Source organism: Dasypus novemcinctus, chromosome 7, assembly GCF_030445035.2.
Source record: "Dasypus novemcinctus isolate mDasNov1 chromosome 7, mDasNov1.1.hap2, whole genome shotgun sequence".
Taxonomy (NCBI): domain Eukaryota; kingdom Metazoa; phylum Chordata; class Mammalia; order Cingulata; family Dasypodidae; genus Dasypus; species Dasypus novemcinctus.
The window spans coordinates 75146649-75159777 of record NC_080679.1 but is presented as its reverse complement, the minus strand read 5'-3'; the positions used below and the strand labels follow the sequence as shown (position 1 = coordinate 75159777).

Sequence of the window (13129 nt, the reverse complement as noted above, 5' to 3'; positions counted from 1 at the left end):
CTAGTCATTAGTTTACATATTTTGTGGAAAATCTGTATGTTTAATCCTCTCAAATATACCTCTTGTAGAATCTCATGACTGTTACCTCTTAAAAGAAAGCATTTTTTTCAGTGCAGTAAATTCTTGCTCATATATATCAGTCTTCAGATCATCGAAATATCAATGAATCTAGAGACTATAGCTAAGAACATATATCTCTTTAAATGATTTATAGTTTGGAGATGACTCTCATCACAGCAAAACAAGGATCTCAGATTACCATTACAGCAGCTTCACTTACTTGTGTTTTTCAGATTAGAATCTTCTTCCTCACAGTTTGAAAATAGAAAATGAGGTTAAATTTCTAATATGTTCTTTTAAAAATAGAACCTTACATTATTGAATACACTAGTATTTCTTAGTCAAACACTAATAATGTCAGTACAATGAGAGAGGAAGAGAAGGAACATTTTGTTCCAGAGAGGAGTTTTGTCAGAAGACTTTATTTCCTTCTAAGATTTTTAATTGAATGATGTATACTCTCCAATTCTGATTTGGAGTACATTATAAATGAGCAGAAAATTATACCGTTGGAATGATTAAAAATAAATGCTTTGACACAGTATAATTAAATTTCTTTATGGAACTATGATATGTTTAATCCAAATAATGAAACATTGTCTTTAGACGTATATATTTTAAGAAGTGCTTTGTGTGATGTGTTTTTGCCTGTGGCATTTACATGGAATTTATATGAATTAGAGAAGGTATAGAATTTTAGAGTTTCATACTGTATGTATATTGTTGGGACAGAGAAAAGAATGACTGGTATAGGACAAGAAAGATAATGCTATAGTATTCCAGTGTTGGTATGGGGGCAGTAGGGAGGTAGTCAAAAGAACAAAGCAGCTTCCTTTTAAAAAGAATATTGATTTCCTGTTTTTATTATCAGTCAAGAGGAAATGGGAATGAGTACTGCTTGAATTGCACAGTGCCTTTGCAGACTATAAGGGCAGCAAGTCTTGCTAAGCAAAGCAGGATAAACATTTAGATAGGAAATATCCACACATTTAATTCTGACATTGGCTTCTGTGACATATAGGATGTTTGTGTTCTCTGAATTTAAAAGGATGAAATGGAGCCTGCAAGCACTGTATACTTCTGAGCTGGCCATGTGGTTTTGGAATGGACATTTATTTCCTCACCAAACCACAGTCCTATCTGGATTGGTTTTGTGGTTTTCTTCAAAGGTACAACAGGAAGTAGGGACTGGCATTATGACCACTTAGTAAACATCAGGGTTTTGACAACAAAATGAATAAAATGAACAAGGAAGCAAATTTCCATTGCACATGTTAGCAGAATGATCTGGGTTCTGGGTTTCTAGGTTTTTGATTATGTCGCCTGAAAGAATTTAAGGACATGCTATAGGGTATGCCAGGGAGTAAAGAGGTTAAGAATCAGGAAAAGAAAAACAGTACACAATGCTAGACATGGTTGTGGGTATGCTACAGGGTGAGACACGGATGTGGGGCCCCAGGTTAGGCCTTTTTAAAGCCTTTCCTCCTCCCTTCTAGTGTTGGGGAAGGGCATCAGCTGTTTGCTGTTCTGATTGTTTGCCCCACCTATTAGCTCTTGTGGGGTCAATGGCGAGGCCTGTTGGGTGTTCTCTGGGGCTTCCCTTTGACCCTGGAAAGAGTTCCAAATGGGACTTTGTGACCAGGGTCTAGGTGGGGTCTTTCTGGCTTTGTTCTTAGTAGTAGGGGTTTTCTGAGTGTGGTCTCAACGGCCATGTTCTCTGCCAGGTCACAGCTGCCTTCCCTCTTTCCCTATACTAACCTGCCTCAACTTCTGCTTCAGAGAGTTTACACTCTTATTCTTAAGGGGGAACTGAAGGGTGATGGTCATTCTTCTGCAGCTGCTTTCTGCTGGTTAGGAACAATAGTCCCTGCCTGATAGGGTGTGAAGGCCTCCAGCTGTTCTATTGTGGTTGACAGAAGATGGGTCTGGCACCATGGTTGGACCTGGATGAAACCCCAGTATGACTAATTTCTTGTTCTGGAAGGCGTTGATTCTGGAAGAAATAAACTTAGTTAGAATTTAATATACATTGTCCTACTAAAAGGTAAAAGAAGATGGGAGTAAGCAGGCCCAAAAAGGGAGCCAGCCCATGACATACTGAATCACAAGAGTGAGAAATGCAAGGTGCCTCCAGAGACTGCATCCTTTTGTAGGGGATGGGGAACAGCATTCTTTCTTGAATTCTTTTATGTGTTGGTTAACTCTAGGGAGGGAATGTGGTAGACTTGGGTTTGGTATAAATTGTGAGCCCCAGTTCCCATGGCAGTGGTTATGCCTTGGATAGCCACCTGTGCTAGGAGAGGTATGAAGAGAGGCACTGCCTAGACATAAACTCAGAAAGACAGTATAGGCAACAAGATAAGCATATGGCAAGCAAAATAAAGACAGTATTTAAGAGAGCCATTCTTTTATCTTACAGGAACATTCATTAATTACTTAGAGAATGAATTGAGTTTACCATGACTTTTAGCATGTTCAGTATACTTCTGCATTTGATCTAGAAGAGATCTGATCATATTCATCAGGCATATAGGTGAAGTACTTAATATTAATCAATCCTTTACATAGCCAGCATGCTGTAGCACTGTTGGCCCTAGAGAGAAGCTAGGCCTGTATTTCACTGGCCTTGTGCATAGTGCCCTTCAGCACTATGAAACAGAGCCAGTCTGGCCATATTGAGCTGTCACTGGCTGCCGCAAAAGTCTGAAACTTCAGCCTACTTTCTGTCCACTTTAGGTACATGTCCAGATGTGGTAGTCACCATTATTGTTTTAGGGGTTTTAGTAACCATCCTAGCCAATAACTCAAATAGGAAGGCACCATGCGGTGTATTGGGGCCTGGTTTGAATGCGCAGGAGTTTGACAATCCTGAAATCTATCTTTTTAAATTTTTATACACTTTCTAAACATGCCCAATGCAACATATATCAAATGGGCTTAACTAATTTTAGTACCTTACTTTTTAGTTCTACGCCTTTACCATGATTATATTAGTTAACAGGTATTTTACTTTAGCAGTACAGGAAAACTACTTTCTCCATTATTTTAAGAAAACCTAAGATTCCCAGTGGAATCAAGGTTATCTTCCCCCTACCATCACTTTAACATGCAAATTGAGGTGGCCTCTGACAGGTTTCCCTGTTATGAAGTTACTCTTTGTTATTATTATCAATCAGTTTAGATTTCTAATTAATAAGGACTTTCTGGAATTAGCCATTTGCATACTCAAAGTTTAGAAATTCTTTTGCAAACTTCCTATAACTAACCATAAATTACTTTACCTTTAAATAAGCTTAGTAAATTACAATTAGCAACAATGAAATTTACCTTTATCCATTTAAAAGTCTTATCCTACATTCCTCATTCTGTTCTATGAAGACTAATCATCTCACTTTAGACAGATCAGCTGTTCCTTGCTTAACTTTAATTTCATTAAGTACAAATTTACAACTTTCATCATATTAAAGATTTTAATACATATAATATTAATTTATTTTATTAGTATCCTCTAAACCTAGGTAGATTATATCCAAGCTAAGTAAATCAAAACAATTATAGTTTATGCAAGGAATCTTCTTTTTTCCTTCCTTCACAGGAGGCTAAAACCTCTTTTCTTTAATAAAATTCTGCTAACACAGAGGCCCATCTAGTGGTCATGTCTCTCTAACTACCTCAGTGAATCTGAGAAAGGAAAAAAAAAAAATGGATGGATGGATGCTGATTAGGAGAACTCCAGAGGTGAGATTCCCATTCCCCCATTCTATTTCCTACCTCATTTAAACATTCTCTTAATATTTAAATAATGATTTACCACTCTCTAACTACTCCCCTTTTGATATGCTGTGTTCTTCATAATAAGGGGAAAAGATAGAAAAAATAATTTTATAAATAATTGGCTCAGAAACAGAAGTTTTGCTTTTTTGACGATTCTGTAAAAAAATAAAAATAAAATGTATCTTTAGAATTAGCAGCATCTTTCACATTTAGGATCCCAGCTGAAAACAAGCATGTTTTTATTTTTGAAGGGCTTTGACATGGAAGAAAGATGATGAGAGGCAATTGATATGGGATAAGAGAGAAAGTTAAAATATACCAAATATTTGTAAATAGACCAAACCTCCTTTCTTGGGGAGCTTTAAAAAAAAAAATCTAAATCCTTAAATGAAATGGCATGTGAGTGGGAAAGAGGGTATTAACCTCAGAAATATATGTATTGGTTTGGAATATGATGGAAGTAAAATTCTAAATTAGAGCAGAAAGAAGTAAGAGATGAAGTTGGAAGCCCTGTAATTTACACATGCCAGTAAATAAGAATACCTGCTCTCCTTTAAGGAGCTCATCCCGTATGTTGGGCATTGTGTTGAGGAGTACCTACTTGCATATGTAACACACCAGTGAGTTATGTATGATTACCAGTACACAGGTGAAGAAACAGAGAGAAATGAATTTATGTGTGCCAAGTCACATAGTCAGTGATAGATCTGGAATTTGAATTCAGACCCTTTCTTTTTCTTACATTTTTTATTTTTTAAGACTAATCAGTTTTTTTTTCAGACCTTTTGACTCCTGTCCACACATTCTTTCAACTGAACTTCTGTTAACTTACACATTCATAGTTGAAGTCCATCTAGCCTAATTATGAATTCCTTTATGAATCTATTAAGATAAATATAATGATTTCATTTTGAGGCAAATTTTTAAAAAATCAAAACTATTAAATAACAAGAGGAAGTTATTTTTCCCTCTTCTAACACTAGGTTCATCTCACACTACTCCCTTTCTGCCTTCTCTAGTTTTTCTAAATGCAATTTCCTAATTGCAGTTCCCAAGAATCAGCGTTGGTTTGGCTTTATGCATCTGCGAAAGGTCCCATATAGCAGATGGAAAACATTATGATTAAGTTGACATTAATTAAAAATTGCCAAGTTAAAAAAAATCTAAAACATTTTTTTCTCCTATAGCTACTTTCTTTGCTTAAAGTCATGATTTTCACGTTGTTGAACTGATTCTTTCTTTCCTGAAAGTACAAAATAACAGATCACTTCCTGCTTAGATAGAATTCCGATTAAATTCCATTAAACAAGAAACTTTTATTGGTGGTAATTTTAAAATGAAAAGTTTTTCAACTGTTTTATATAAAATATGCTTCAAGTAACTAAAAACATGCTTCAAATCAATTTTTTACATCCTAAATATTTAAAAGTCAAAGAAATCTATAACATTATATAAAAAATTAGTGACATTCCTCAAGTGTTTACTATACTAATCTTATAACACATTATTTCATTTCATTCTCACTATAAGCCTTTGCAGTAGGTACTGTCAGATTTCATCAAATCAAAGAAGCCTTCAATTTAAAATGCATCATTATTGTATGTGACACTAAGAAAGAAAATAATTTTACCAATTAAAATGTTAACATGCCATCAGTTGTAATACAACCCGGTGTTGGTGATATCTGAAGAAATGTTCATCTTAATATTCATGAAAGACAGCATCATTATCTCTGTTTTACATATGAGGAAACAGATACAGGGAATTAAATAATTTGCCTAAGATCATTCAGTTAATAGGTAGCAGAGCTAGGATTGGAGCCCAAGTCTCTCTATGGGGCTGATGTTTATAACTGTTATATTTATGCATTCACAAATGCTTTCATTAAGGGATCTTGAAAGAATTTAAAAGTGAAACTTCACTGGATATTTTATCTGTATTTTACCTAATAAAAATTTAAGTTGAAATTGCCTTTCCTAAAAATGTATGTGATCAGAACTCGTAACTGAAACCCACTTCACCAGCATTGACTCAAGAAATTAGGGCTAAACACAGTAGTATAAAAATGGAAAGCCGTTTCTGAAAATAAGACGTTTACTATTGGTAAAGATAAAAATGAGTGCAAATACAGTTGGTGCGGATTGAGGAAATGAAAACTTTCTTATATTGTAGGTAGAAGTATAAATTAACATACTTCTAAAGTGCAGCTTTGCATTATGTAACCAAACATGCATAATTTTTGATCCAGAAATTTCACAACTAAGAATATATCCTAAGATTATGAGCAAACAAGTGCATCTGATGATGTGTACAGAAATTTTCACTGAGGTGATTTATTTCTCATGAAAATTGGAAACAACCTGAACGTTCAATGGTAGGACTAGGTAAATAAATTCTAGTATTCTCATTCAGTGAAAACTGAGCTATCATGGAAAACAATGATTTAGATGCACATTTAGACATGGAAAAATGTCCATACTGTATAATTAAGTTTTTAAAATAAAGGAGCTTATAAACAATGTATATTTGCTTAATTTTGGTCACTCTCAGAAACAAAAAAGAAATAAATACGTTAGGATTTTTGTGTTGTCAAGGAGAAAGTGATACCTTTTTATCCTTGATTCTGGGATGAGTCACTTTACCTCAGGTCTCCTTATCTTTAAAATGAGAGGGTTAAAAATTGTTTGGTTGAAATCTTTCTTGTTCAAAAATTTAAATTAACGTCCACCAAAGAGTAGAATTAAATAATACGCTTTAGATCAGTTAGATGAGGAATGTGGTTAATAATATAAATACAGGAATGTTCTTTTACTACAAAATGTTAAGAATATGGTGCTAGAGTTAATGATGATATTGTAATATTTTTGTAGCAAAAACAAAGGTATTATGGCAATACAAAAGGTGAAAAAAAAGAATATGGGATTTAGTTTTCTAAATTATGAATATAATTTAGCTTTTTTTCTTCATTTTCTTCATGAACATGGAGACTTTTTTATCATGTCATTTAATCAATCTGTGCTCATCTGTGTATCTTTCTGAACACTGGAGGAACAATTGCGTTTGCTTTTAGGATTAGATGAGCTACAAGTGTCTGGACAGAATTTTTTAAGAGTAATGGCTTTCATAACTTTTTAAGCTGCCTTTTGTCTGTTATTTTATTTTTGAATTTGAAATTAAGTTTATTTAAAAATAAAATAAATAAATGATAGGAGTATGTGTTGGGTACCCCAGGTGTTCTAGGTAACTGAGATACCAAAATGTTAGGGCGTGATGACACCAGGATAGATACTGACTATCTAGCTGGGCAAGTCCTCTGCATGGGGCAGACTGTGTGTATCTATTTTCTTGAAAACTACCTAGTAGATAAAATGAGATCCTCAGTGAGAAAGAGGGGAGGTCTGGTTGATGGTTGTTGCTGCTACCTCACTATCACCTCATCAGTATATATATATAAAAAAGCCATAATTGCACCAGGATTCAGTTTGACAAGATTTTAGAATCTCCCAAAATTCTACTGTAACATGTTGGCTGTAGCAAGCACAAATAAGATGCTTCCAAAAAAACCCAGCTTTTTTACTTTGTCTATCAGCACCTGTGAAAAAAATGCACATGCAATTTATTTGGGATTATAATTACTTAACATGGTAGTGGCAGAGTTCTTGTCTGCCTGGGCAAAACCCTTGGCTGTGCCTTCTGATATGGTGAAAATAGCAGAAAGAGCTGCAGCCCAAAGATCTTAAGTCATCCTTGTGCATACTCTCATTTTGTTTTCTGCCCTAGCTTTAACCCACTAGAGGGGATAATGCACTGTCTCGGGAGAATTCAGAGACTATCCTATATGCCTTAAAACATATAAAGGAGAGTATGTAATATACACACATATAAAGTTATATATATAGTAATTGACATTAGGTGCTCCATTAAACAATGAAATGCCACAGTATACCAGTACTTCAGGACTTGTTGCCATGGATACCCAGTGTGATGGAGATGGGGAAAGATTTGCCTAGGGATTCAATGATTTCATTTTGAGATGGAGTGAAAATTAAACTGTCCAGAGCTAAGAAGCATTAAAACAGTCATATATACAAGTAGTTGTTTTTAAAATTATCAGTTAAAAGGAAATCAAAATGAGTGTCAAATAATGACAGTTATTTTCTCCTATCTATGTTTTGTAAACCAAAGGATTGGGCAGAGTTCTTTACCGTAGCTAGGAAAGTATGTGACAGATACTCGTAAGAGAAAAGGTTTTAATCAAAGATGTAGAAAATTCAGAAAATGGAGAAGGAGAGTAGGAGGGAAGATAAACAAGTATCCTCTGCAATGTGCTGAAGTATTATGAACCCTCAGGTAGCTTTTGGATTGATTATGAAGCCAAGATTTGGGAAAGGAGCACGTTTTAAGAACTAATGTGATGGGAGGGAAGCAGTAGCAGGGATGGCAGCTGACTGTTTTGATATGATTTCATGTCCTCCCCTTCCCCTGTGTCTAAGGGTAGTCAGCAACTAGGACTAGGAATCTAATTCTTCCATTTAGTGGAAATATCCCTGACCTCACCCTGTCCCTCCCCAGTGTAATTATCATCTCTGATTGAATGGATTCCAGAATAAAGTCCTTGGAATGGACAGGCAGTGTTCTGAGAAAATGGGTGTCCATTTTTTCCCTTTCAGATCCATGTGCCATACATACAGTCACCAAATAAAAAGTAAAGAAGGAAGGGGAAACAGATGAAATATGTCTTTCTTTGCAACAGAGGTTTTTAAAGTACTTTTCCATTACCTAGAGAATAAATTTTAACTCCATATGACATTTAGGCCCTTTAAAAAATTCTCCCTCAGTGGGTGCATCTGAAGTTTTGGGGTTCTGTAGCAAAGAACTCAAGGGGCATGAATGTTACCTAGATTGCCAGCACTACCGTATTTAGTATTTGGCAGCATAGGATGGTGCCCTATTTGTTTCCAGGACACACATCAGCTGTTGTTAAATGACAACAGCCTGATTCCTAAGTCCTATCCCTGTCCTGAAGAACCAGTGTAGATTGAGGTGCTTGCTTGAATACTTACCAAAATACCTGCATCTTACTATTTTTTGCCATGAACAGGATATCCTGTTCCCAAACCAGAACAAATCTACCTACTGGAACATGGACAGGAGCTAAGGACTAAAAAGGAGACCTCTCCCAAAGCATGTGTGCAGGTGAGCAGCCACATGCCAACTGGATGGGGTCACAGCTGCCCTGATAATGAATGGACTGCTGCCTTAGAATTTAAAGGGCCTCCCATGGGGCCAGGTGGTCATAGAATCATTTGAACATGCGGTCTCTCACCTCCCACTCCTATCACACTCTTCATTGCCACCTGCTGAAGAACCTGTTCTGATAAGTTAAGTCTTGGGTTCTGGGCTCCAATTGCTTGGTCTTAAAATCTGGCTTCATGCCTCACCAGCCTTGTGACCAAGGGCCATTGCATGATATTATTGTGCCTTGAAATATAAGATGAGCTAAATTTATGCTAGCTGCTGAAACAGATGAATTCCAAAAGTTCATTACTCAACACATTTAAAGCATTTTGGTTTAGTGGAGGTGGTCTGTACCATAGTTATTCAGGTATCCAGTTGACTTCTGTAGTCACAATATGTGACTTTACAGTTTCCCTGCCATTCACTTGACAGAGGGAAATGAATGAGTCATGGTGGTATGTATCCACAAGAACTAAGCATTTGTTCACACAGGATGAACAAAGCAGAGAAATGCTGTTTGGCTCTGTGCCTAAAAGCACATTATCTTGTTGAACCACTATCGAGTGTGTCACATTCAGCCTACTCTTGAAGAGTGTGTTATGCACTCTTTGTCTTTGGACATAGCTCCTGTCCATGTTGTAGTAGGTAGATCTGCTCCAGTTTCGGAAGAGGCTAATTAGATAAAACATGAAATACATGAAACTCCTTCTCCCTGTGACTGACCCAGAATAACTGGATCCATAAAATATAGTTATTAGGATTATTAATGTAATGATAATAATTATGGTATATATGAATAATAATATATTCGGCTTTCTTCTGGACTCAGTGGAAAACTGTCTTTCCATCTATGTCCTTTCCATTCCCATCTCTATGCCTTTCTGAGAGAGATAACCACTTTCTTAAATTTGGGATTTCTAATTCTTTTACTTGTTAGGTGGAGAGTTTGTTAGTAGAAATACAGTTTCTTTGGTAGATATAGGACCACTCAGATTTTGTCTTCTAGTGTCAGTTTTGGCATTTGTATACTTCATTTGAAACTGTCCACTTCATGTACATTGCCAATTCACTGCTTTTTTTTTTTTTTAACTCTTGTTTTTTGAAATAGCTATAGATTTACAAGAGGTTGCAAAGATATTAGAGAGGTCCTTTGTCACCTTCCAGTTTACATCAATGGTTATATCTTACAGTAATTATCATATGAAGCAAAGCCAGGAATTTGACATTGGTGCAAGGTGTGGGTATAGTTCTATGTTATATTATCACATGGGTATGTTCATGTGACCAGTACCACTATTAAGATACAAGTTATTACATCACCACTGTGATCTCCCTTGCTCTCCCAATTTATCATTACCCCTTACCCTCTTCACTAACCACATCCTCACAAATGCACACAACTGATGTCTTGTAAAGGGCCAGAAGCAATTCATTTGAGGTGGGATAGTCTTTTCATCATATGGTGCTGGAGCAGTTAAATATCCATAGCCAAAAAAGTAAATATATAAAATAAACTCAACTTAAACACCATCATAATACAAAAATTCTTTCAAAATGGATCTCACATTTAACTGTAAAAGGTAAACAATAAAACTAGTTGAAGAAAATATATAAACAAATCTCTGAAACCTACGACTTGGTGAAGAATTCTTAGACATGGGAAAACACAATCCTTAAAAGACTGACTTCATCAAATTAAAAGAAAAGGCTGTGGCTCTTTCAAAGACCATCTTTTTTTTTTTTTAAGATTTGCTTTTTATTTATTTCTCTCCCTCCCCCCCAAGTTTTCTGCTCTCTGTGTCCATTCGCTGTGTGTTCTTCTGTGTCCGCTTGTATGCTTGTCAGCGTCACCTAGAATCTGTGTCTTGTTTTGTTGTGTCATCATGCTGTGTCAGCTCTCCATGTGTGCGGTGCCATTCCTGGTCAGGCTGTCCTGTTTTCGCGCTGGGCGGCTCTCCTTACAGGGCCACTCCTTGCGCGTGGGGCTCCCCTATGCAAGGAACACCCCTGCGTGGCATGGCACTCCTTGTGCACATCAGCATTGTGTACATCAGCATTGTGTGTGGACCAGCTCACCACATGGATCAGGAGGCCCTGGGTTTGAACCTTGGACCTCCCATGTGGTAAGCGAGTGCCCTATCCATTGGGCCAAATCTGCTTCCCTCAAGGAGCATCTTAAGAGGATGAAATACAGAATACATACTTGGAGAAAAAAACCTTAACAAAAAGGTTTATAGAATATATAAATAACTCTCAAAACTCAACAGTAAAAAACCAAACAGTCCCATTAGAAAATGGGCAAACAATATAAAGAGTCATTTCAATGAAAAGTATATACGAGTGGGAAATATGCATTTGAAAAGATTTTCAACATCATTAACCATTAGGAAAATGCAAATTAGAACCTTGAGAATTTCACTACACACCTGTTAGAACAACTAGACTAAAATAATACCAAGTACTGGTGAGGGTGCAGTCACTGCATCTCTTTTATATATTTGATGGGAAATACAAAAATGGTACAGCCATTCTGAAAAACAATTTATTACTTCTATGACTCTTTTTCATACTTATAGGTATGTGTATAACTAAATAATTTATGTGGAGTTATATATTTTTTGTCTTAATAAAAGGTATCATAGTTTTAAAAAAAATCCCCCCTCAGCAAAACTTTATAACCTCTTCTACTCCCTTTCCCTCATGAGGGCAGTGTTTCAACTTTATGAGTGGACAACACGTTCTCCAAATGGCCAGTGTACTTTCCCACCTCTGGCTAAAAGTATTTCTACCCCTTCCCTGCCTGTCAGAAGCCTGTTCTTAAAACACCCCTCTTTAAAAAACTTCCCCACCACTCCTCTTCTCCCCTTGCAAATTGAATTTTCCTTTTGTGCTTTCATAAAGCTCTTTATATCTCTACTGAGCACTTGTCTTAAGCTGATTTTTGTAAGATTTTTCTCTTCCCTCATCAGAATATTTATAGCTTAGCATATTGTAGTGGTTAAAAGTATAGACTCATTTGTTACAATTGATAAAAGCACATTTTTATAATTGTACTGTTAACTGTAGTTTTTGGTTTAACTTAGGACTCACTGTGTAAAACTTTATTACCATATATACAACCTAGCCTCTCCCCTTTTAACCACATTCAGATATATTAATATATTCAGTTAATTCCATTCACAATTTGGTAACAAATGCACCACACCAGTGCAAGGTGTTAATAAAAGGGTGGTATATGGGAATCCTATATTTTATGCATGATTGGTTTTTAAATCCACAACTTATTTTTCAAAGTATAGATCCTGAAGTTATTTTTCTGGATTTGAATCTGTCTTAGCCATACTACTTAGTTTTGTGACCCAGGACAAGTTTATTTAGCTACTTTGTTTCACTTTCTTCATTTGTAAAATGGAGATATTATTTGGTAGTTATCCCATAGGATAGGGATAACTCCCATAGGATAGGATCCTATGTTAAAAGGATTAAATGAGAAAGCACAAGAAGTATTTAGCACAGTGCCTAACACATAGTAAGTTTAAATAAGCGTTACAAATATTTAACTTGGTTTCTGTTCATCTCTTCCACTTCCCGTCTCTCCCAACAGTGCTTTACAAATAGTGTTTAAAAAACTTATTCAATAAAAAATGTCACTCATTTCTATAAAATCTTTAATGTTTGTCTATTAAGCTGGTGATGGAACAATATTTTTTTAAGTGTTCTACCTAAATTTGTATATTTTTAAAATGGGAAATATAGTAAAGAATACACATTAACTCCTAAATATTACAGTACAGTGTAGTAGCAAAGCAATGTAAACGTCTGAATTCTTTATCCTTAGGAATAAAGCTACGTTAGTGTTTTTATCTGTGGTAATAAAAGGTGGGTAAGATCTGATAACAGATTTAAGTAACCTGTAGAACAATGAAAAGATTTTGCAAATTGACAGTACCTCCCCAGAAGAAGCTCTTTTACAATAACTTTAACAGAAGGACATAATGAAAGGAAAGAAGAGGACAGAGTGCCACATAGCGAGTAAGAGTCGATCAAAGGCTATAGC

General features: G+C 35.8%; 1 protein-coding gene across 3 annotated transcripts in view; it reads left to right on the top strand.

The window, feature by feature from the left end:
* MAP3K20 (mitogen-activated protein kinase kinase kinase 20) overlaps positions 1 to 13129 on the top strand; it is a 213110-nt gene that overhangs the window by 56426 nt on the left and 143555 nt on the right. Inside the window, exon 2 of one of the 3 annotated variants that reach the window (XM_071216293.1) lies at positions 3656 to 3798. The exons of the other annotated variants lie outside the window; for them this stretch is intronic. Coding sequence (XP_071072394.1) covers positions 3763 to 3798 — 36 coding nt within the window. The 5' untranslated portion in view covers positions 3656 to 3762. The remainder of the gene's footprint in view (positions 1 to 3655; positions 3799 to 13129) is intronic. 3 annotated transcript variants of the gene reach the window in all.